At 38.7% G+C, this 26,712-nt stretch overlaps 1 protein-coding gene across 4 annotated transcripts in view; it reads right to left on the bottom strand.

Annotated features, from left to right (window-relative positions):
• Positions 1-26,354, bottom strand: part of DCP1A (decapping mRNA 1A) — a 60,144-nt gene extending 33,790 nt beyond the window's left edge. For 2 of the 4 annotated variants that reach the window (XM_082638776.1, XM_082638777.1), the window contains exons 1-3: positions 26,184-26,338; positions 23,230-23,270; positions 20,853-20,980 (exon numbers count right to left, since the gene is read on the bottom strand). In XM_082638776.1, coding sequence (XP_082494902.1) covers positions 20,853-20,980; positions 23,230-23,270; positions 26,184-26,318 — 304 coding nt within the window. In that variant the 5' untranslated portion in view covers positions 26,319-26,338. Of the gene's footprint in view, positions 1-20,852; positions 20,981-23,229; positions 23,271-26,183 lie in introns of all 4 variants that reach the window. The other 2 variants (XM_082638779.1, XM_082638778.1) reach the window with 2 other exon arrangements.
• Between the last annotated feature and the right edge of the window lie 358 nt (positions 26,355-26,712).

Here is a 26,712-nt window from a genome sequence, read left to right as displayed (position 1 = left end):
TGTGGCTCGTGGGCTTAGTAGTTGTGGCTCGCAGGCTCTAGAGCACAGGCTCAGTAGTTGTGGTGCACAGGCTTAGCTGCTCCATGGCATGTGGGATCTTCCCAGTCCAGGGCTCAAACCTGTGTGCCCTGCATTGGCAGGTGGATTCTTAACCACTGCACCAACAGGGAAGCCCCAGATACTTTTTGAATTTATTTTTTCACTTGAACTTTTAATTTTTATACAGTTTTTAAAGGTTACTTTCCACTTACAGTTATTATAAAATTTTGGCTGTATTCTCTGTGTTGTACATATAAATACTTTCTGGATAAGGTAGATATACTGAATATATAAGTCAAAATAAACATAGCAATAGGCATGGCTCATTGCTACCATGTGCACCCACTGTGGCACAGCACATCCCAGGTTGTATTCCCTTTCATACTTACTGTGACTCTCTGGCACAGGAAGGGCAGATATACTTTTATTTTTTTAAATTAAACTTTTAGTTTTGAAATAATTGTAGCTTAACATGCAATTGCAAAAAATAAACAGAGATCCTGTGTGCCCTTTGTTTCTTCCAGTGGTAACATTTTTTAAAACTATAACATAATATCACAGCCAGACTACTGACATTGATAAAATCAAGATACAGAACATTTTGGGACTTCCCTGGTGGCCAGTGGTTAAGACTCTGCCCTCCCAATGCAGGGGGCCCAGGTTCGATCCCTGGTCAGGAAACTAGATCCCACATGCATGCCACAACTAAGAGTTCACATGCCACAACTAAGGAGCCTGGAAGCCGCAACTAAGGAGCCCACCTGCTGCAACTAAGACCCAGCAAAACCAAATAAATATTAAAAAAATATATATTAAAAAGAAGAAGATACAGAACATTTCTGTAGCCACAGAGATCCCTGTTGCCCTTTTATTGCCACACCCATCTCCCTTGGTACCCCTCTCCCATCTCTGACCCCTGACAAGCACACTAATCTGTTCTCCATTTCTATAATGTTGCCGTTTCAAGAATGTATTATAAATGGAATCATAGAGGATGCAACTTTTTGCAACTGACTTTTCTGTCTCAACATAATTCTCTGGATATTCATCAAAGTTGTTGCTTGTATCAATAGTTTGTTCCCATTTTTTGCTGAATAGTATTTCATGGTATGGATGTACTAGTTTATTTATCCACTGAAGGACATCTGGAGTATTCCCAGTTTTTGGCCATTATGCATAAAGCTGCTATGTTTGGGTATAGGTTTTTGTGAACCTAAGTTTTCATTTCTCTGGGTTAAATGTCCAAAAGTACAGTTACTGAGCCACAGTAGTTGCATGTTTTTAAAGAGAAACTGTTGAACTGTTTTCCAGTTTTCCAGTGGATGACACTTCTAGTCTCTCTGCATCCTTGCCAGCATTTGTTGTTCTATTTTTAACTTTATGCATTCTGATAGGTGCACAGTGGTAACTCATGGTGGTTTTAATTTACATTTCCCTAATGGCTAACGTTACTGAACGTCTTTTCATCTGCCTGTCATCTGTATATTCTCTTTAGTCAAATGTCTGTTTATGTCTTTTGACCCACTGGATTGTTTTTTAAACTGTTGAGAGTTCTTCATATATTCAATATACCAGTCCTTTGTCAGACTTGTAGTTTGAAAATATTTTCTCCTTTGTCTGTAGTTTTTTTTCATCCTCTTCACAAGGTCCTTCCAGAGCAAAGGTTTTTAATTCTGACAAGGTGCAATTTATGAGTTTTTCCTTTTATGGATTATGCTTTTGATGTCAAGTCTAAAAACTCTTTGCTGACCCCTAGATTCAAAATTTTATCCTGGGCTTCCCTGGTGGTGCAGCGGTTAAGAATCTGCCTTGCCAATGCAGGGGACAAGGTTTCCAGCCCTGGTCCAGGAAGATCCCACATGCTGCGGAGCAACTAAGCCCGTGCACCCCAACTACTGAGCCTCCGGTCTAGAGCCCGTGAGCCACAACTACTGAAGCCTGAGCGCCTAGAGACAGTGCCCTGCAACGAGAAGCCACTGCGATGAGACGCCCATGCACCACAATGAAGAGTAGGCCCTGCTATCTAGAGAACGCCTGCACGCAGCAATGAAGACCCAAAGCAGCCAAAGGTAAAATAAATAAAATAAATAAATTAAAAAAAAATTTTTATCCTGTGTTTTTTCCCTAAAGGGTTTATAGTTTTACATTTAAAATGGTGATCCATTCTGAAGTTTTTTGGGGAAAAGAAAGGTTTAGGTTAAGGTTCTTTTTTTTCTTTCTGGTGCAACTGTTACAGTATTATTTGTTGAAAATGCTCTCTTCTATTGAGATACCTTTTGTACCTCTGTCAAATATCAGTTGGGCATATTTGTATGTGTCTATTTCTGGATTCTTTATTCTGTCCTATTTATTTGTTTATCCCTCTACCAATATCACATCATCTTGATTACTGCAGCTATATATAGGCTTTAATATTGGGAAGAATAATTCCTCCCACTTTATGCTTCTTTTTCCAAGACCGTTTTAGCTTCTAGGGTCTGTGTCTTTCCATATAAATTCTAGAATAAGTTTGTCTATGCCTAAAAAAATCCTTGCTGGGATTTTGACAGGACTTGGGAAGAGGTGACATCTTTAGTATGTCAAGTCCTTCAATGCACAAATATAGCACATCTCTCCATTTATTTAGGTTTTGATTTCTTTCATTTTGTAATTTTCAGCACACATACCCTGTATATTTTTTGTTATGTTTACCCTAAGTACTTAATTTTCTTTGTAGAGATTATGAATGGTATTGTTTTTAACTTGGGTTTCCACAGGTTCATTGTTAGTATGTAGAAGTCTGATTGATTTTTGTGTGTTGATCTTGCATCCTCACACCTTACCAAACTCACTTATTAGTTCTAGGAGTTTATACATAGACAATCATGTCATTTGTGAATAGAGACAGTTTTATTTCTTCTTTTCCAATCTGTAGCCCTCTTCTTTTTTCTTTTTCACCTTACTGCAGTGGCTAGATCTTCTAGTGCTATGTTGAATAGCAGTGATGACAATGGATATCCTTGTCTTGTTCTCAATCTTAGAGGGAAAACATTCAGCCTTTCACTTATGATATGGTGGATTAGAGTGACTGATTTTTAATATTGAACCAGCTTTGCAGATTTGGAATAAGGCCCATTTGGGCATAATTTATATTTCTTTTCTATATATTGTTGGCTTTACTAATATTTGGTTAAGGATTTTTTTCATCTAAGTTCATGAGAGATAGTGGTCTGTGGTTTTCTTTTTTTTTGTACTATCTTTGTCTTGTTTGGGTATTAGAGTAAATACTGGTCTTACACAATCAGCTGAGAAGAGTTCCTTCCTTTTCTGTTTTCTGGAACAAACTGTGTAAAATTAGTGTTAATTTTTCTTTGAATTCTCCAGTAGAACTATCTGGGCCTGGAGATTTCTTTTTCGAGAGCTTTAAAATTATGGTTTCAATTTCTTTCATGGCTATAGGACTACACATGTTATCTATTTTATCTCGGTTGAGTTTTGCAGTTTGTTGTTTTCAAGGAATTGATCCATTTCTTCTAAGTTGTCAAGTTTATGAGTATAAAGTTAATAGCATTCTCTTATTACAGAGGATGTGTAGTGACATTGTAAGCAGATATGGTAGGAGGTCCCAGGAGAAAGAGAACCAGGCACAGCTTTCTTGACAGAAGAGAAGCCATTTTTGGCCTAAGACATTTTGTGATCTAAGCCTGGCCACCATGCTTGCCCCTGAACAGGTCCCAGTAACTGATGATCTTAAGGGAACAAAAGAATGCAGAAACAAACTATTATCAGGCAAGAGAAGTAACAATAACAAAGATAACATATCAGTCTTAGATTCCCTGTTCTGTTTCAATGGTAAGACTAGCCTGAAAAGCTCAACCACCAGATCAACTGAAACCTAAGGAGTGATGATGTTGACCTTTTCTGACCCTCAATCAACTATAGAAGCTTGGACTCTGTGGACCACTCAAGCCCCTTCATGAATATGCATGACTTCAATCAACGAGAAGCTTGGACTCTGTGGACCACTCAAGCCCTTTCATGAATATGCATGTATCCTTAGCTTAAAACTCCCCTAATTTTGCTGTTCAGGGAAACCCTGCTTTGGAAAAGCCCAGCAGTTTTTAACTGCTGCAAGTAATAACAAATCCTTCCGGGCTTCCCTGGTGGCGCAGTGGTTGAGAGTCCGCCTGCCAATGCAGGGGACACGGGTTCGTGCCCGGGTCCGGGAAGATCCCACGTGCCGCAGAGCGGCTGGGCCCGTGAGCCATGGTCGCTGAGCCTGAGTGTCTAGAGCCTGTGCCCCGCAACGGGAGAGGCCAGAACAGTGAGAGGCCTGCGTACCGCAAAAAACAAAAAAAACCCCAAAAAAACAAAAACAAAAAAAAAATAAATCCTTCCTTCTACTGATCTTTGGCTTGGTTTTGTCTTTTGGCTCAACACCCACCAAGAGGCAAACCCAGTTTTGGGGTAACAACGTCCACTGTTTCATTCCTGATATTGCTAATCTGTATCGTGTTTTTGCTTTTGTTAGTCATTACTAAAGGTTTATCAATTTTATTGACTTTTTCAAAGAACTTTTTTTTTTTTTTTTTTTTTTTTGTGGTACGCGGGCCTCTCACTATTGTGGCCTCTCCCGTTGCTGAGCACAGGCTCCAGACACGCAGGCTCAGCGGCCATGGCTCACGGGCCCAGCCACTCCGCGGTATGTGGGATCTTCCTGGACCGGGGTACGAACCTGCGTCCCCTGCATCGGCAGGCGGACTCTCAACCACTGCGCCACCAGGGAAGCCCTCAAAGAACCAACTTTTTGTTTCATTGGTTTTTCTCTATTTTCATCTTTTCAATGTCACTGATTTTTCTGTTCTCATCTTTGTTCTTTCCTTACTTCTGTATGCTTTGAGTTATTTTATTTTGTTCTTCTTTTCCTAATTTCTTGAGGTGGGAATTTAGTAGACTCCCAGGCAGTGTTGCTTGAAGGGGTGAGAGAAGTTTCCCATGGCTAGGCCATCTGGTATGCCTTTAGTGGGGAGCCTCGGACCTTCAGAGATGAAGACTGCTTCCCAGGCCAGGCTGGTTGTGATGTGATTCCTCCCGATCCCACCACACCTTCATGAAAAGGAGGGAACATATTACCCCAGTGGCCACTTATTGTCAGTAGGGCTTCCAATCCTTCCTGCCAGTTTTGCTGGGCTCACCTGGTATTGTTGGCAGGACTCCCATTTGATCTGGGAGAGGAATGAGCCTCACTGGGGCACCCTCCTTTGCTACACTGGAGGTCAGGAAACACCAGGCCTGGGTCCCCTTCTTCTGTTGGGCGGGAGGGTTGTAAGACAACATGCTGTTGTGTTTTTCTTTGAGTTCTGGGTCCTGCACCAGATCATCTTCCTCCTTCTACTGTTCAGAGTTTTCCTGATTGTCTTTTGGGTTACTTCTGGTTTTTATAGTTGTACTTAACAGGGTAGAAGCAAAGAAAGACAAACCTATGCCATTTTGTTTGGATCATTAGTCTCATTATATATGCTTATGGATGGAAAACTGAAGCTCATGGAAAGACTACATGACATTAATAAATCAGAGAAAAATAGCCTTATAACTGGAACTCAGGTCTTCTCATTCCTAGGCCAATAATCCTGCCACTATACACCCAATGCCTCATTAGTTGAAATAACGTAAAATATTTTGTAGAAACAAAAAAGTTAATGAGCTTCAATTATGCTTGAAGACTAAAGGAACACATAAAAGAATAAAGTATAAATAATTGAATAAGTTAAAAATTATACACTAAAAGACTGACAGAATATAGAAAATATAAATGCTAGCACAAGAAACTAAATTAAAAATCCTTTTTTATAACTACGATTTGAATTTCATCAATACACATGAACATATATTGATATTACCAATACACATTCATTTAGAAAGCCACTGTTTTTTTGTTCTGTTTTGTTTTGTTTTTTTGCGGTACACGGGCCTCTCACTGTTGTGGTCTCTCCCGTTGCATCGGCAGGCGGACTCTCAACCACTGCACCACCAGGGAAGCCCAACTGAAAGCTATTTTAACGGCGAATTTTTTGTTTCACCCTGAATTAAGGTCATTACATTCTATAAAAGACTTCATGGCCAATCACAACTTTAACAGTTTCTTTTCAATGGAAATAAAAGTTTAATTGGCTTTTTTATTGCCATTGTAGAGTGAGATAAAACACCATCCCAGTGAATGGTTTCATTTTAATCAATGAAGATCATGAACATGGATTTTTTTTTTTCCCTATTCCGTTCACAAGGGGGTTTCTCTGACCCCACATCTGGCCATGTGTCCTACCATGAGGCAGCCCAGGCTTGCTTTTGTTTTCTGAGCCGTCAGCCTGCTGTGAATAGTTCCCTGTGTTTGGAATCCATTTTCATCACCCCTCTTCTGTTCACAGGGCTTCAAAATACTACCAATGCTTCAAACAGAGTTAACATCCTTGAATAATAGATAATTCTGGAATATTTTACATGATGTAAGTCGACAGATTAAACTTACCTTTGACATCCCAATGGAAGAAGCACAGAAGCAACCTTGTTACAGAGGAGATAATTGCTAAGCATTATCTACCACAGGCTCTTAGTTATGTTCCTTGCAGCTAAAAATTGCTCCAACATAGAGTAAATTGGATTGGGGTTCTGAAAAGACTTCATATATGGCAATCACACACAACTACCTTTCTCTAAATATGCCTCATCTGACCTTGGCTAAAGAACACACAAAATACAAGAGGCCAAATACAAAAGATGCCAATATTTCTCTAATAGACACCCCATACAACTTAGAGTGATGAGAAAAAAGGATGATATGCAATACATCAGGCTCAGAGAGGAACACAGAATATTTCTGGGGGCTAAGCAGAGGCATTTAAGTATGTTTTCATAAGAGATTTGCAAACCAAACTCTTAAGAAAGAATTCCATATCAATAATCAAAGTAAGTCCACCCGAGCTGTCAACTTACTTTGACAAATCTTTACTTAAGCCCTACCCCCTTTCCTTTGAAGAAATACACTATAATTTAGAAATAAGATGCACACTTTCCACACTTGTACATTATCAAGTAAACGCCAAAAAAGAGCCAAACACTTTCAAAGGCATGCTGCAGAAGAAATAAAGATAAGGAAGCCATAATGATAGCTTAATGGGTAAAGGATAAGAGTCACACTCGATTCTGCCAAAAGCAGACCTGTAGAGGTTCAGACACGCATCAAAGAATCAGCTCTGTCTGCCAACATATCAAATGCTCAGTGCATGCAACTGGCAAGGAGGCCCAGGGACCTGCCACTAAGCCTGTCACTGTCACTGGTGAGGAAAGACAGACAAGTTCACCAGATAGCTAAAACCATGGAAGACCTTGTCTCTAAACCAAAGCTAAGTATTCTTCCCTCAAGAGAACTTACACTCTAAGGCCCAACACATTTTGCCAACAATTTGCTTGCTGAAACATCTTGATTAATTATACCACAGAGGATTTAGGGATTTGGCAATACTGTATAATTTTGCTATGGTAAATAATAATGGCATCCTGTTTTATAAGTGGCTTTTCTCAATATGAAAGCAAATTATTTAGTTATTGGACACCCACCACGTATCATGGCTGTTAACCATTGTCCCAAGTAAGTCATGCTGTTACTGAAGAGTTAGGGGGTGTGACAGGACATTTAAATACCTTTATGTTGTACTTCCATAAAAAATAGCAAAGTGCAGAAAAGTATATTCAAAAGTAAACGTTTCCATTGCTTTTTTCTTTTTATAACTTAAAAAAATTTTATTTAGTTTATTTATTTTTGGCTGCATTGGGTCTTTGTTGCTGTGTGCGGGCTTTCTCTAGCTGTGGTGCATGGGCTTCTCATTGTGGTGGCTTCTCTTGTTGCAGAGCACGGGCTCTAGGCACGTGGGCTCAGTAGTTGTGGCTCACGGGCTCTGGAGCACAGGCTCAGTAGTTGTGGCGCATGGGCTTAGTTGCTCTGCGGCATGTGGGATCTTCCCAGATCAGGGCTCGAACCCGTGTCCCCTGCATTGGCAGGCGGATTCTTAACCACTGAGCCACCAGGGAAGCTCTCCATTGCTTTTCAAGTGACAGCCCTTTTCTTTTGAAAGTATGAAAAATACAATCGACAAAGATTAAAGTTATTGGATTATTTAATATTGATAAATTTTAAAAAGCTGAAGGGCAAGACATCCATTTCCCTGCAGAGTCCTGTCTGAAGATCCAGGAGCCAATTATGATTTGATGTTATACCTCATTTTGCTTCTCATCTGCAGTGGCATATGGCACACACAAGATCAAGGAAACCCAAATTAATTTGGAGCCTTTAAAAAATCCCTTGAGACTTCTAGAGATTCTGTGAACTGTCACAAAAACAGAGCTGGGAATCACTCTCATGCACGTTGTCTTTTTATTCATTTATTATTTAGATCTGATCTACTTTCTAAAAGGATGTGAGGAGGCTGAAGATTTTCTCAGTATGGTGCCAAGCAGAAAAAGGGGTTTGATAAAGCTTTTTGGCATTGAGTTATAAAATTATTATAAAATTTATGAAGACGACACCCACAAAGATCCCCTAGACCGGGGAACAAAAACAAGAAAATGTACTTTCAACATAACCAAAAATATTTACCCTAGAATGAGGAAGACCCTTCTGATTATAAAAGTACTGTTAAGAATGGAGATGATACAGACATAAGCCTGCCCTGACAAGCGAAAAAGCAAATGCCTTGACAGATCATTTCCTTTAAGACAAGAATAAGCCTGGTGGCTCCTTATCAGTATCAAAAGGTTGGGAAAGAGAGAGAAGAGAAAGTCTCCGAGGTGGGGTTGGGTTTAGAATACACACACACACACACACACACACACACACACACACACACACGAAAAGGGGTATGGAGCCAGGTGAGGCAATGCTATGAATCTACAAGTATGGCTGGTAAGTGTAACTGGGTTACGTCAGCAGCTTACCTTTTTTGGACAAAAGAACACACATATTAAAACACCACTGAACACTAACATGGCAGAGAAAGAGCACACCTTCTAAAATTTAAATTGTAATGTCTATTTAGTAAACACTGATTAAAAGACTTAGGCCAGGAAATTAAAAATGCTATTCTGCAAGCTCTTTGGTTTGTTTCTAAATTTGGTTCCCCTCTCTAAATTAAATCAAGTCCAAAGTATTTACCAGCAATACTGCTTCCATAGTCCCTTTTAACACTGTAATTTCAGTATAGGATTCAGACACATGAAATGACCACTGAATGTTTTTGGGGACTAGGAAAATAAACCCCAAAATATCACAACTGATGATTCCTATTTTTTTTTTTTTTTCGGTACATGGGCCTCTAACTGTTGTGGCCTCTCCCATTGCGGTGCACAGGCTCCGGACGTGCAGGCTCAGCGGCCATGGCTCACGGGCCCAGCTGCTCTGCGGCATGTGGGATCTTCCCGGACCGGGGCACGAACCTGTGTCCCCTGCATCAGCAGGCGGACTCTCAACCACTGCGCCACCAGGGAAGCCCGATGATTCCTATTTATAAACTTTTTATTCTTTAACGATGGGCAACCCTGAATAAAATAGCGAATCACACTAGGGTTTCACCTCTGCTGTCAGGACTTATCGCCACTATTGCCACACAGTACTTGCCACTCCCTAAGGCAGAGCTTCCCCTGAGCTGCAAGTGATTATGGATGTGCCAAAATGTTGGATTCATCCAACCCCCATTAGTGGTCTATTCACCCCAGTGTCCCACACAAATCTATATTATCATTTTTATGTATCATAAGGGACAACAAAGGGTGGGAAGCATGGCCCTTGGCTTCCATGCAGCCAAGTTCCTGTTTTCTGGGCTCCTAAAAATCTACACTTAGGGGTTTGGGAAACAGGTCAGACAGTGGTGTAAGAAAAGGGGGAATTTCTTTTTTCTCCTTTCTCTAACTTCTCTCCTACATGTTTTTCTACTAATTTACTAAGAGATTATCCAAACCAGGGTTGTAAGGCAAATGCCGAAGGTGGTATAAGAGACCTCAGGGTGTGATGGGATCAGCGAAGCTCTGGTGAGCAGGCCCTACCCAGCGCTCTGCTGACTGTTAGTGCTTGCAGGAATGCAGGTGCTGTGTGGCCATACATGCCATTTTATCATAAGAAGAAAAGGTAGAACTCCAGATATGTGTGTGTAAAATACCCCCAATTTTTTAAAAAATTTATTTTATTTATTTATTTTTGGCTGCGTTGATTCTCTGTTGCTGAACGCAGGCTTTCTCTAGCTGCGGCGAGCAGGGGCTACTCTTCGTTGCGGTGCGCAGGCTTCTCATTGCAGTGGCTTCTCTTGTTGCGGAGCCCAGGCTCTAGGCACACGGGCTTCAGTAGTTGTGGCTTGTGGGCTCAGCAGTTGTGGTTCATGGGCTCTAGAGCGCAGGCTCAGTAGTTGTGGCGCGTGGGCTTAGTTGCTCCGCGGCATGTGGGATCTTCCCGGACCAGGGCTCGAACCCGTGTCCCCTACATTGGCAGATGGATTCTTAACTGCTGCGCCACCAGGGAAGCCCAAATGCCCTAATTTTTAAAATGTTGGTAGCAAATGCTTATCCTATGCCTTCCTCTAACAAAAAGAAAAAGTTGAGCATGCCTAGCAGCAGTGACTTTGCAAGTAGCTCAGATCTGCCTGGACCCTCCGGGGGACTGAATGTCACAGGGCTGTCTTCAGGTTTATTCTGCCCACTCCAGAGTGGCTTCAAATCTTCCGGGACAAGTGGTTACTCTGTTTCAATTTTTCACCTCCACAGTGTGCTTCCCTATATTAACACAAGGTGAAAACCTATACAACACATAGTAAGAAGTTTCTGCCACTTAGCTATAAGTAATTGTTGCTTTCCTTTTTGAGTTCTTGAAAGAGAAAACATTAATTACCTAAAAGAAATAAGTGGAGCATACATGGTTAACTTTTAAAATCTTTACAATTAAGATTACACTATAATAAAAAATGATAAAAATTGCTTTTCCCCTGACAACACTACTTTGGGCAGGGGGGGAAGCCAGTAATTAATTAGGCATAATGAAAAGAATCTGCTTTGGAAATTCTGACACATTCACAGGCTTATGAAGTTAACAAGAAGGTACCTGATGGAGCTCTACAAGAATACTAAGTGGTGGCCTATGACAGGAAGCATTAAAGATTTTTGATATGTCTGACCTAACAGTGTCACCAGATCAGCCTTAGAGTCTAAGTCACTGTTTTCATGGTGTTTTTACCTCTTCAATCTACAAAGGTGGCAACAGCAAGGCTCTTTATCTTGGTTCAGAAGGCCAGACTAATGCAGCGCCACAGATCCTTCTTCTTTCACTGATTGCAGAATCATACCAACCACAGCAGCTGCTGCTGATGGGGGAAGACTGCCTGCCTTTCTTCAGGCTAAGTAAGAAGCAGTGTGCTGGATTCAAAGATCACAAAGAATGAACTGTGTAACTTTAAAAACTGTTTATAAATTCCTCTTTCAGTCTCGAGGTAGAACTCACATTTTCTGAGTTGACAAATTGTAAACTTATCTTGCAAGGAAATTTCCTGCACTGTGCTTTAAGTCTGAAGATTTGTGCCAAATGCCAGCAGCCATCTAGCATCTCTACTGTTCCGAGTCTTGCCCTTGAACTGAGAAAGGACAAGCAGAGACCAAGAAACACAAACACACACTACAGTATTTCTCCTACTAAAACTTCCCATTTGGCAGCTACTTTTTCAACGCTATGGAAATGAATCTCCCTGCTTTTTCTAGTGATCTAATTTTAATTAAAAATGCTCTATATCAAGAGACTGATGCCCGATATAAAGGAAAAGTTACAAGTGAAGCGGAAACGAAGGGGTACTTCGCACAGGTTTTTGGAGGTAAGTTCTTAAAAATATTAAATAGCAATAATATTTTTATATTCAATTGTTTTGTTATGGTGATCTGTTGTTGTTGTTAAGCTGGTTACAGAGTGAAGCTTTGTTGATTTTTTTCAAAAGTACTTCTGGATTATAGAAAACATTTTAAAATGAAAAGTGGCATTCAGTGGGAGATCCACGCCTTAAGGTGTTGGGTGGAGGAAACATGGAGTTGTCCTTGTTAAGATGATTATCGTTCAGTAAAAAGATGTCAAGTCTAACATGCACACAAAGTAAGATAATCACTTCTCTTTTGGCTAAAACCGCCACCACAAACTTGTCTAAGGACAGAACAAAGTTAGGTGTGAGAAGAGAAAATCTAGACTGTATACTTCTAATTCATGAATCAGTATTGCTGTTAAAAATGACCAGGAAAAACAACACGTAAATACCCTCACAATCTCTCCGGTGGATCACATTTTCACTGTAACGAGCTTAATCATTCAAATTGGCAACTGGTAAGTCTCAAATCACAGATCTTAAATCATTCATTTTTACCACTAATTAACAGGGTTGTTTCAGGAATAAATATGCACAGCACTGGGATTAATATAGTAGCATATTTCTTTAAGAATCTTGACCTTTACCAGAAAGGCAGAGTTCTGACATTAAAAGTTCTAACACAATTTAAAGACTTCTGCTTATAATTTTCTAAGAAAATAAAACAGAATCTCAGAACAAGAAACATACATAAAATTCTTTAAAAGTACGCAATACTGTTAATCAAAATGATATACCGTGTGGTAAAATGCTTAGCAAAAGATATTTAATAAACATTAATGAATTAAGATGTGCATCTGAATTAAATAATCACCTTGTTTGTTTAAAAACAAAGTAAAGGACAAAATAAATAGTTTTTGCAAAAGAAAATCATTAAATGCTAGAATAGATTTTACAGAGCTTAGTGGTACCACAAACCTTTATCTTAATATTTTCAATTAACCAGGTTATACTGTAGACTGTCTAGCTGTAACAAAGAAAAACCAGTTTTGCTTGCTTTCACTTTTTTGTTGATTCACATACCAAATTTTGGATTTAAAGAAACTGCTCAGAACCTACCTTACAAAATGGCCTTGGGGCATGTCATAATTAAGTCATTCATACACATACACACACACACACACACACACACACACACGCACGCATACATATAAAGAACAGATTCCAGGTTACCACGTTCACCCTGAGAGATACCCACAGAAGTGGAAATCAAAGCACCCCTGACATTGATCTTGGGGAAAGAACCTTCTAAGAGAAACATACTTAGTGAGGTATGTTGCTTGTAGCAGGTGCTCACCAAATGCTTGAAGGAAGAGTGGATAATAGAAGAACAATTTTCTCACTGTGGAGATAAGTGTCCTGTGCTAAGATCAGAAATGTACAGATGCTATGGATGCTTTTTCAGAGGCCGGTTGCTATATGGAGAGCTACTCTAGTACCATTTACTGAACCGGACAGAACATTCTTCTCAGCATTTTTTAAGATGTGATGGAAGAGACTTTAAACTACTGACCCAGTTATTTTATTGAGTCCATTTATTCCTGACTAAGTTTTGTTACACTGTGTTTTTTTCCAGGAAACTGTCCATATAATCCAAGTTTTAAATCTACAGGCAGAAAGTTCTTCATAGTGGTTTCTTATTTTTAAAAAGTTCTTTGCAATGGTTTCTTATTTTATTCTCTATCTTTAGCCGCTATATATATACAGTATATATTATTACTAGTATTGCCTATTACGCCTCTCCTTACTCTTTTTTTGTTGTTGTTGTTCGATCAATCAAGTTATAGGGGAGAGTTTTTTGTTTTGTTGATTTGCTCTACTGTTCTATTGCAATTCCTACTTTCTGCAATTAATTTCTACTCATCTATATTTTCCTTCAACTTAAAGATTTATTTTTTCCTCGATAACTTCTGTGGCTGGGTAGCCTACATATGGTATTTGTAAAATAAAATTCTATACAGACTTGAAAAAAATGCAAATTCTTGAACTGCTAGAAGCAGGGTTCTTTATATGTCCATTAGATCAAGCCTAACTGTGTTGTTTAAATATCCCATAACCTTATTAAATTATCTGCCTTATCTGTCAATTACTGAGGTGGCCTGTTTAACTCTCCCATTATAATTATGGATTTTAAACATTTGATATGTAATTCTGACAAATATTAATACAAGGTAATACCAGTTTGGAATTGTTTTATCTTGCAGGTTATTTACTCCTTTTGTCATTATGTGGTAACTTTTATTCCTGATGATGTTTCTTACCTTAGAATCTATCATGTGTGATTTACATAGTTACATCAGCCTTGTTTGGTTAATAGTTACCTAATATATATAATTCTATCCCTTTACTTTCAACCTTTCCTGGTTTTTGAGTTTTCAGTTTTTTGAAAACAGCATTTTTGGCAAATTCTGTATCTTTATCCAATCTCAGAATCTCTTTTAACTGGCAAGCACTTAGCATTTGTTCTAAATACTGATTTACTTATTTCTGCCATTTTATTATAACTGGGCTATTTCCCATGGTTTCTATTTACGTTTTTCCTATCTTGATTTATACTGGCTTAAAATCAAGACATCCTATTTTTTTGTTCTGCAGTGATTACCCTGAATCTTTTGGGTAATCACTTGACTTAAAAGTCTGTTGTTCATCAATTTATTTACCCTCTCCTCAGTCTTGGGATGCTTTAGGTTTGGAAAGCTTTTATCTTATATTATTGCTGTCTAGTATTTTTGCTTCACCTTTTTAATACCTCTACTCAAACTAGTCATTTTATTGTTTTATACAGTCAATGCTTATTTTGATATACCTTCTTTTCTTTGCTCATTATTGTTGTTGCTTAAATCTCATTACTTCTGTGTTCAATTTCCTTATTTCTGAACTATAGCCTTTAGAACTGCACTGGTAAAATTAAATTAATTAAACTAAATTAACAATTAATTTACAATTAAAAACTCAGTTGTACTAAGCACATTTGAAGTGTTCAATAGCCACATGTGACCAGTGGCTACCATACTGGACAGTATTGCTTTGGAAGTGTATACAACAAGGGTCTGGGGAGACAACGGTTCTGTTTTTGTTGAAAAATGTCTTTATTTTGCTCTCTTGAATTACTGAATTGTTTGTTTTTTCCTCAGTACTCTGCATATATTATTCCTCTTTCAAAATCAGTAGCTGCAATTAAATATGCTGTCAAACTGGTGCTCTTTGTAAATAATCAGTCTCAAGCTTGGTTGCTTCTGTCTTTGCCTTTGATGTTTTACCATCTGTCCAGGCGTGTATTTATTTCTATTTATTTTGCTTGGCGCCTTATTTTACTGCCTAAATCTGAGACTTCTGTCTTTCATGGATTCTGGAAAATTCTCAGTCATAATCTCTTCAAATATTACCTCTTTCTATATTTTATCATTCTGAAATTCTTCTCTGTCATATGTTAAACTTTCTAAGACTTTCCAATCCTATCCTCTCTTTCAAATTTTCCATTTTTCCCCTTTCTGGAATGCATCCTGGGTAATTTTCTCAGATGTCTCTTCCAGTTCCCCAATTCTCTTTTCAGTTGTTAGAAAATAACTGTTGAGTCCAGGTAGAGAGTTTATTTCAGTAACTAAAATTTTAATTTCTAGAAGTTTTACTTGGTTATTTTTCAAATCTACCTATCATTTTATTTTATAATCTACATCGGATATTCATATCCATTAAAGTCTCTATCTGATCATTTCATTACCCAAAGTTTCTGTGAAGGGTTGGCTGTTTGTTTTATCGTAACTTTTACTGACTGAATTATTTCTTTGTATATATAGTAATTTTGGACCACGAGGCTTGTCAATAAGATGCCTGGGCAATCTGGATTAAGAATATTTCTCTGCAGAAAAGTTTTGTATTTGCTTTTGCCAGATCTCTAGAGTACTCAAGAGTTGATGATCAATTTTATGTTAATTTTTTGGCCTAGGTAAGAAATTATACCAAATGAATGATATAACTTGAATCTCAAATCTGTATGAGAGTTCATGGTTACAATTTTCAGGGGAGACATTTTCCCTCTAACTCATAGCCTAGATTGAGGTAGATTAGCTTGCCTGTCATCTCCCTAGGTTTGTGGGGATATCCCTGATATCCTTCTAATTTATTAATATATAACTCATTAGGGCACCTGGGTGAACATTGGTATGTACGTCTCAGCTACAATGAGCCACCTCATGAGGGGTCAAGGTCTTGTCTCCTGATCCCATGTAGTTATAATGGGGTCCTTATGTTAAAGAACGTTCCCTATCCCCAAGAACCCTATAACCAGCTGGCAGCTGGTGTCAGCACACAAGCTTCCCACTTCGGCTTTCAGTTTTCACTTTGATGCTGACCCATTAAAATGCCCCCATTCCCTCTCAGGCTATACTATGCATTTAATATTTTATATAGCATTTCTAAGAGTTTATAGGAGGAAGATTTTTTGACATCATATTGCTGGACAGGAGTTTTTCTTTGATGTGCCTATGCCATAACTCCTCGAAATTCAGAGTTCGCAAAGAATGGTTTTATAATACAGTTAGTAAAATGGATTCTGTTCACAAATGAAAACAGAAGATCAGCAGATTGGTAGTAATGCATATGTTTACACAGCAAAAGAATTATCATTTTTCAACTAATCACAGATGAAATGAAAACTATCATAAATGTTTTTAAGGGAGATGTGTCCACAGATTAAAACAGCATTACATTATCCTACAAAATTTTAGCCAGGAGGGGGCTGTGTGTTCCAGCACACCATGACCCACTGATCAAAGTTCTAAAAAATTTGTAGCCTCTAAGATTTCTCATCTTTAACATATATTTATATATTTTCAACTTATCATACCTCAGGCTATCTAGTAATTGCCCTTACAACATTTGAACGTAATATTTGTAAAGGTAAACAGAGTTCCCAGCTTGTCATGGTGCTAATCAGAAGGGATGGAAAGAAGCACACTATGGGCCTAGGTTATAAGAGAGCCTGGCTAATATTAAAGTCTTTATGAATCTTCCACTAATAAGATCATCTGGCTTAAGTCCAAGATGGAGACAAAGTCTATAATATTTTATATTTGTAAGTGCCTGACAAAAAACCTTTACATATATGGTGCTCTCTTAAGATAAGCAGGTCAGATCAGTAGTATAAGTGATTCATCCAAGGTTCCAGTTGGTAAAATGGCAAAGCCTAGAATAGAATTCTTGTCTGCAAACTAAATTCCACACAGAAGAGTGTTACCATGGCAAAGCCACCCTCAGGGATATCTTCTGCAGCCTTTGTATCTAGAAATCATTTGTAAGTTTTAAAAAGGAATTACTAAATGAGAGGCATAAAAATCTAATCTAAAGCTTCCCAAGTGCTTGTTCAGTTCAGGTATGGCATAACAAAAGGGTGTGTTTCTGCATGGATCCATGCTTTAGACCTCTGTTGTCCAATATGGTAGCCACTGGTCTCGTATGGCTATTTAAATGCAGATTGATTAAATTAAATAAACTTAAAAAATTTTTTTTCTTGGCCACACCAGCCACACTTCAAGTGCTCAACAGTCACATGTGGCTGGCTGGCGATTGCTATATGAGACAGTACCCATATGGAATCTTTCCATCATCACAGAGTTCTGTTGGATAGCACTGCTCTAGAATGTGGATTGATGAAGTAATTTTATTGTTGTAGCAGAGTAGAAAGAACATTGGTTTTGAAGCTCAACAGACCTAGATTTGACTTCTGCCTGTCACTTATAACCTTTGTGACTCTTGAGCAAATTTCTTAACTTCTCTGGGACTCTTGTTTCCTCATCTGTAAGTTGGGAATCAGAAATAAGGTGCTGGGAACATCATTTTTGCTTAATAACTACAGAATCTGCAGTCTCCACAACCCTCATTGGGGTCTTGTGGCTGCCCAAAGTCCTTGCACAGTATACAAAAATATACTGCTTCCAAAAGGTTCAAGAGAATCGCCAAAGCTAAGCTTCTGGAGGGCATAAGCATTTCCTCTGTAAGATTTTACCTTTCTCTAGGATGGGTGGGGAGTGTATAAAGAAAACCTAGGGAATTCCCTGGTGGTCCAGTGGTTAGGACTCTGCGCTTTCACTGCTGTGGGCCGGGATTCAATCCCTGGTCGGGGAACTAAGATCCCAGAAGCCGCACAGCACGGCCAAAACAAACAAACAAGAAAAACCACTAAAAAAAAATAATATAAAGCAAAACAAACAATTTAGAACTGTAAAAAGTTATAGCTCAATATTCTCTCAACTCTAAAAATTGATTTAAGTGGAAGAGGCTAGATCTGAGGGTGTAACTTGAGTAAAATGGGTCAGGTGTCTTGGTGGTATTTTCCGAAAGAAAACAACAGAAGAGCAGCTACAGAATCATGTACAATTACCTGTATACACAATCAGACACTAATTAACTTTTTATTTAAAGAACAATCCCTAAACAACTCAATAGCTTGCTGACCTAACAAGACTACTTTTTACTTTTAAGACTAGGTAGACAAAACATACACTCAAGAGAGGCCTTAACACTCCCAGAATCACTTTATGCTGCTGCCTTTGTCACTTCTCCCCGATACAGCTATTCCTTTAAATACTTTCCCCAAGCTCCTCCTCTGGACTGTTTCTAATATATCCACAGTATTGTGCTTGACCTTTTCAGGCTTTTCTCTGGTCTGAAAGCAAACTGATGTGCTCTTGAATTTCTAATTAGCAATATCAGAAATTGTAAGGCCCTTGAGATGATTCAGTGCCTCAGTTAACGGAGGAAGGGAACGACCTGGTTAAGTGAGTCTTCTGTTTAACTAAGGAAACCTTTGTTTCAACCTCTTGTTGAAAATCTTTCTAAAATAAGAAGCAGTAGTGCACTTTTTCCCTCAAGAATATTCTAATTAATATAAAAAACACCCCTGACGATTTAAGGTCTTATCATTACAGCAAATCAATCTATGACACTATAGTGCCATTAAAGTTATAGTACTGATCCCAAGTAACACATGAGAAATTTACTAGATTTTCACAAAATAAAACCTAACATTAGCTTGTTTTTTTTACAATTTGCTTTCATTTCTTCCACACATGGACTATAGAAATATTTCCAGATATTTTAGGCTCCGATTAGTTAAATTTTGTTTTATCAACACAACATTGTAAATCAACGATACTCCAATAAAAATTAATTTAAAAAATTTTTGGTTAATCATGGTTCACTTATATTTGTGTTATCTTGCACTTTCAACTTCACAGGAAACTTTTACTTGTTAAAGAAATATAATGAGATTCACTTTAGGCTTATGCTAAATGGTAATCAAGTCCATGGGCCTCTCATAATTTCCCCTACTGACTACTTTACTAATCAAACTTTTCTTAGAGGCAATAGCTAGATTAAATTTTCAGGTAATAAAAAGCAGAATTAAACCAATTTTCCTTAAAAAAATTGGATCTGTGTTACTTTGCAGAATTTCCCCTTTAACAGAATGGTCAGCATAAAGAAAACAGCTATTTGAAGTAATTCTACTGTAACATTAGTTTAAATAAATCCATTCAAACCATCTAAGAGAGGTAATTATCTGGACAAATAGTTTACTGAAAAGTCAAGAGACAGATTTTATTTTGCTTAAAAGTGAGCTACAGAGAAGAATTTGGGGTTTCTAGCTTCAACACAGACCTTGTCATTTCTCACTCAGGGAATGAAAAGATGCATAATTTCCAGTAGTTTTTTACATTTTATACTGAAGACATTCCCCCAATACCAGTTACCTCCCAGTCAAGTGAAATTCAAACTTTTACTTAAGGAGCAAAGTTACCTCCAGCAATCTCCTTAGATGATGGTTACAGCACAATCACCTTACCACCGTAACCAGTTTTGATATCCCTACCAAATGCCAAACAAACCGCCTGTCTTCTATCCTCAAACACTCATACCTTCAATACCCATGCTGAAGTACAGGAACCAGGTATACTTTTTAGTGCTTTCCTTCTTGAAAGGGCCACTCTAGCTTTGCTGACCACACCCAACCATTTTTAGAGTCTATAAAATGCCTGAAAGGACCCTGGACTAGGAAGCAGAAAAAAGGGTTACAATCCTCACTCTTCAACTGAATAGCCGCCACTCACCTCAGAGTCTCAGCTGATTTAACTGCCTGCCTACCCCATAGGTTATTATATTATTAACATTAAAGTACAATAGCTCTTGGCCCAGCACTTTTACCCAACAGATACTCAGCTAAATAAACAGATCGAAAAATACCACAATCAGGGCAAAGATAGTACTTTCTTTGTGGACAGAAATATCAGTATCTGTCCTGTGTCTCTTAAACTAAGTTGTGTTGCTCAGGGGCGTGGGCAGCCAATAATACATGTTACAACAAAAACAAAGGGTGAAACTTATTTTCAGAGAACAAACAATAGGAATATAATGTAATGCTATTATATGGAATAGTATAGTTAACTAAAATAATGTAATAAGTTACCATATACAAAAGAGTGTTTCAATTTTAGAAGCTCAATTTAAAAGCTCTGATCTTGGGCCTCCCTGGTGGCGCAGTGGTTGAGAGTCCGCCTGCCGATGCAGGGGATACGGGTTCGTGCCCCGGTCTGGGAGGATCCCATGTGCCGCGGAGCGGCTGGGCCCGTGGGCCATGGCCGCTGGGCCTGCGCATCCGGAGCCTGTGCTCCGCAACGGGAGAGGCCACAGCAGTGAGAGGCCCGCATACCGCAAAAAAAAAAAAAAAAAAAAAGAAAAAAAAAAAAGCTCTGATCTTACTAAGAGACTCATTTATAACCACAAGAGTATAGACCATATTTTTTATTGTACCTTTAATTTCCAAGAATGATGTGCAGACAGAAATTTAAATCACTCAATTTTAACTGCAAACATATGCACTGTAATTAACAGATAGATACTCACAGCTTGCATTTCTATATAGTAGAAATGGTTCATGGAGCTGAAATTCCAAGTCTTTATTCACTGGTTCAACTAGATTGTGCATATTCAGTCGATTCACAATGGTAAAACCATGGTAAGGTGAAGCTGACCTTAGATTTAATAGAAGAAAAAAAATCTGTTGTCATTGTTCAATTTGCAGAAGTGTTATCTACCTCTTTATTTCCATTTTAAAGAATGAATACAATATTGCATTATATAATATTATTAGCACTTAAAATTGTAAACAAAAAAATCTAAGTCAGATCATACCCCTCCTCCTCTTAGAAGCTTTCTCAGTCCCTCAGAGTAAAGACCAAGGTCCTATCTAAGGCCACCAAGGCCTCAGGTGATGTGCGCCCCCTTGACTTCATCTCCTACGCCTCTTCCCTTGTTCCTCCTGCTCCAGCCACACTGGGCTCCTTGCCATTCTTCCTACAGGTATGTTTCCACCTAAAGACCTCTGCCTGGGCCACTGGCCCAGAATCTAGAGTTATCCCATTTCCCACAAACCTTTGGTAAACTGTCCTGCTCTCACTGAGGCCTACTAGAGTACTACCCTTTTTAATGCTCCCAAACTCAATACCTCTAATCCTCCTCTCTCTTTTTCCATACCACTTATTATTTTTTGTATTTATTGTCCTTCTCCACTAAACTGTAAGTTCCATGCAAATAAGGTTGTCATTTTTGTATATATGTCCCAAGACAGACATATAGTATATGTTTAATAAACATATGCTCAATAAAAATATAATTTATTTTAAATATGTTGCAGGATTAGTTATAATTATTGCCCACCATTACAATGATTTTTCTTATATCAAATGTGAGAACTATGGAAAAACCTGAGTTACAAAGAAAATGCTTCGAATCCTACAATAAGAAACACCCTTGGTTCTCATATCAGGATGATTCAGCATACGATCCTTTAGATATTTCTCACTGTATATAACACTTTACGGTTTCTCACTTGTTTCTCTGTATACGCTTGTTTCGCTGAATCCTTTAGGTTTTCTGATTCCAAATCCAGGCTTCTTTTATACTAAGGTCTCTCCAAATCGACATTCTGACATCCTGGTATATATTTATCCAAAGTATATAAAATGTTCTCACATTTCCCAAATAGAGTTTCTCTGGTCTCCTTTTATTAGAATCAATACTGTGTAAGCCTCCATAAATTTCATTAAATCAAGTCGCTCACTAAACTAAATTTCATCTTCTATAACCGGTGGATCTGTACTCTACTGTAACAATAAGGCCAGCAAAGCACTTTCCAAGTACCAACATTCTAACAACAGTTGAAGAGCTTCTAGATATTTATATTGCTAATGAAGACTAATGAAGTAGGTGAAGGGTAAAGGGTTTTTTTTTTAAGGAGAAAGATGAATAAGAGCAAACAAAATGTCAAAAAATAAAAAGTAACATCAAAGCATATATATTTAAAGGAAGAAAAAGATCAGTATTTTTAGATAAGATCTCAAAGTTGTACAGCAAAATTTAGAAGAATATTTGACAAATTCTTGTTAATAACCATCAGTGGAGAAATGGAGAAAGGCAATCCATAAAAGATAACTCACAATACACACACACAGGAAAAGAACCAGGTATCAGTAATAACTCCTGCTGAGTTCCCTAAGCTTTAGAAATCAAGGGAAGGAACCTATCTCAGTCAGAGCAAGACCTAAGAGGGATCCAGGAAAACAAGGAACTCCAATGACTAACATACCCTGTCAGTTGCCTTTAGGCCAAGAAAGTTGCCGAACAAAACACAAGCTGCATTTACAAACCAGTCATGTTTTTTTTAAATCATGTTTTAAGACGATAATTCTCAGAAAAGTTAAAAATAAAAAATGTGCAATTATGAATAATCTAGGCTTTCTAAAGGACCCTCAAACTAAAAATACATATTACTACAGACAATGACACAATCCAAAACTTTTGGGGGTAGTTGGAAAGGGGACAGAACCAGAGTCTTAGACGATAACTTTTTGTTTAGTAATCACACAACAGCTAGTCCATCTATTCTCTTTTTCTCAACTATTTTTCTCAATGTATTCTATTTTTCTTAATATGGGGGGAGGGAGAAAGGCAACTGCTTTAGACTCATTCATTACTAGAAAATGTTTTCCATTTTGCTAGGTTCCTAAATAAATTCTAGTTCTGTTTGATTCTGAATCACAGGAAGTGTCAAAGAAAGGACATTACTTGGTAAGGATCTCACAGCAAGGGATGGATGAATACTTGAAGGGTCAAGCAGGAAGGTTCCAAAGACAAATATACAATAGGGTTGAATCACACCATATGACACCGTTCACCATCAAATAAAAAAAAAATTAAAAAAAATTTTTTTTAAAAAGCTTACCTTCGATATACAAATAAGGTCCCTTCTATATCAGTCTTCTCCTATAACAGACAATGAGACAATTAGTTTTTTTCCCCATAATCTAACCCCAAGTAGTCCCAATGGAGAAGAAATACTTCATGTTTAAGATTAACTTATTTATTTTAAAATTAATCACTTTGAACAGGTCAAGTAGGTCTTCTCCACAGACTATTACCAGTTTCTTTTGTATCCTTTCTATTCTATTGATGTGTATTAACTGATATGCAATGTTCTATCCAGCAACACGCCTGTATCTGCAGCAATTTCCCTTTCCTTTTTTAAAATTTAAAGGAGAAAAATTCTAGAATTAGCTTTCACTTTTTAAAACTAAAATGTTTTAGCCAAATTTCTTAATTTTAAAGCCAAGGTCCTGTATACAGCAATTTCTTCATCTTTAAAGTTTATCAAAGTTAGTACGGGAAAAAAATTTTTTTTTCTTATAGGACACTTTGTTTCATCATTGGGGGATTTTGGTACATTTTTATGAGTAGCAAATTTTGTAGCAAATTTAGTTAAGAGTTACTGTCAAACAATTAGTTTGTTATTTTTAAAACTGTGTTGAATCATGAATATTGAAACTATACTCTGTCTTAGTGTAATTCTTATAGGTCTTACAAATAATTACTTTTTTTTAGCTTAAAGTAAATGTTTTGATTAACAAAGTGCAACTCATCATCTTTCATTTGCTGTGACAAGAGCGTATTTAGGTTTTAAACACAGTTACAGGGGCTTCCCTGGTGGCGCAGTGGTTGAGAGTCCGCCTGCCGATGCAGGGGACACGGGCTCGTGCTCCGCTCCGGGAAGATCCCAGATGCCGCGGAGTGGCTGGGCCCGTGAGCCATGGCCGCTGAGCCTGCGCGTCCGGAGCCTGTGCTCCGCAACGGGAGAGGCCACAACTGTGAGAGGCCCGCGTACTGCAACCAAAACAAAACAAAACCACACAGTTACAATGTTTTTAAAAAAGCAAAAAAAAAAAAAACCATTAGTCTACAGTTCACAGCCCAGATAGGACCTAAATGGTTTAATGTAATCAACAAACTTAGCAAACTTAAATGTTAGCCATATAAAACTGAATTTGCTGGGATGAAAAAATAATTTAAAAAAATATTTACCATCTTGATTTCTTCCAGAAGTATTGCCCTAGCTTAAACATCATAATGAAACTTTTCCTTACTAAAAATTCAGAGGCTTTTTCTTGCCTTTCAAACTTTATTAGTGCAAGAAATTGGTAATCAACTGTTTCACAATGAAAGAAAACTTGCCCAAATAAACCACTGTGCAAAGTTACAACTCATTGTAAAATAACAATGAGAGAAGAGACTTTGGTTATGCTCCATGTGCCATGACCCAAATGAATAATGGCAGCTTATTTTTCAGTTCAGGTTATTATAGCTTGTATTATAGCTTGTATTTATATTTAAAGGAGAACAACACAATTAAAATTCCAAAATATTGGAAGTCTGTGACAAACTAGAAATAAAAGCCTAAGTCCATGCCCCAAATAATAAGTCCATGCCCCAAATCTTCACCATCTGTCTGCAATCCATATTACAAAAATTCATACGTAGAGCAAGAAATGAAAAATGATTCAGAACGATTCAAACTAAAGCAATGTCTAAAACAGCCACGCTTTAAAAAAAAGTCTATAATTTTGTTCTCTTTAGCTTCCCATACCTCCTTCTCTTACAGGAGGTGAAGGAAAGAAGATAAAGTAAAGCAAGATGACTTTGAAAACTATCTGAATTAACTGTTTATAAATGCCAAATGATTTTTCACAAAATTACTAATTAACTATAACCTATGTATCTGCACTATGTTGTAAACGACATACTACGATAATAATCTTTCAGTTTTGTTAGTATAAAGATTTCAATTCTTACTGAAACGTTAACGTCAATCATTAATTCGATCCAACAAACATTTATGGATTATTTTCTAGGTAAAGCCTATATAGCTGAATGAGTTAATCAAGAAGGTTCAATTTTTTTTTTAAGGGAAATTATGTTATCTTTATTTATTTGGCCACTTGCGCGGCTTGTGGGATCTTAGTTCCCCGACCAGGGATCGAACCCGGGCACCCTGCAGCGGAAGTGCAGAGTCCTAACCACTGGACCGCCAGGAAATTCCCTAATTATGTTATTTAAACAACGGATGAAGCTTCAAACGGGCTAACAAGTCAGTGAACAAACTGAATGCAACTTTTCGGATCCTATCCCGTGCAAAAAAGACAAAAAGTACTTAGTCTGATGGGAGCATTCAGAGGTGACATCACCAGCAGCATAGCTGGAACAGACACAGGGTCTCCTTTCCAAAGGTTTCAAGGTAGTCCAATTAACATGGAAGTCATTTTCCTAAGCGCCTTGAAATCTTTTCCAAACTCTGGAAATACAGTGTAGTTCGATAAATGCGGGACTTATCCCCAACCCCTCTCTTCCAAGAATTGAAACTAACTGGATTTCAAGCTCTAAATCCAAATGACCTCTGAGAAGGGAGCCCTTATTTATGTGTCTATTGGGGGGAGAGGAGTGTTTATTTTATAGATTATGTATATATACTTTATCTAATAACCCTCAAAGCTTCAAACACAATCTTTCAGGCATCTTTATGACTCCACCGGTCTCATATCCTCTAACACACCTGCAAAAAAGGCAAGTCACCCACATCCTCGAACCGGACCCCATGGGACTGATCCTCTTCCAACCCTCCCCTCTATCAGCTTTTCCCCCGGATGTTTGGACCTACTTCTCTCGCTCCTCTCGCCCAATCTCCGGCTCCGCCGACACCCCTCAGGCGCCAGCCGGACTCTTCTCCAGTCCTTGGCCTCGCCCCTGCCGCCCTGGCCTCCCTCATCGGCCCCCACCCAGGACGGTCCGCGCGGCCCCTTTAAGAGGCGGCGGCCGGGCAGGCGACTTCAACGGCCAGGCTGCACTCACCCACTGGTTGGCCTTGGGGCAGAAGGTGTACAGTGCGACCTGGCCCGTGAGGTCTGCGATGCTGGTGATGTAGGGGTCGTGTTGCTTCAAGGCCGCTAGGCTCATCTCTTGCCCAGCTCGACTCAGCGACTCCATCTTGAATTCCGGAACCTAGCCCCTCTGGCGGGGGCGGAGTCGCGGACAGGAAGGTGCCGTAGAGCCAAAGTTCCCCCAGCTGCGTCAGCACCCTCAACTTCCGCCTCTCCGCCGGGCCTCGCGGTGTGGCGGTACGTCAGCTATTACGCTCTGCTGCGCCCACGCCCGGGGCGCCGCGTTCCAGTGTTGTCAGGTCCCAGTAGACTTACCGTCCGGGTTGGCGTATGCCGTCGTTTGGCCGAGCTGGTAGGCCGGGACTCAGGTGCTTCTTTTCCGCTGGCTGAAAGGTCCCGGCGCCCGGAGCAAGGCTGCTCGGGAGCTTTCTCAGCGTTCCTGCCGGACTAGGCTCCCAGGGCCGCAGAATGGAAACCTCGCTGTGGCAAGGCAGTGCTCC

This window comes from Mesoplodon mirus, assembly GCF_964341445.2.
Source record: "Mesoplodon mirus genome assembly, chromosome: 12".
Classification (NCBI taxonomy): Eukaryota; Metazoa; Chordata; class Mammalia; order Artiodactyla; family Ziphiidae; genus Mesoplodon; species Mesoplodon mirus.
Note: the sequence above shows the minus strand (reverse complement) of the source record. Positions and strands in the feature narration are given on the sequence as shown.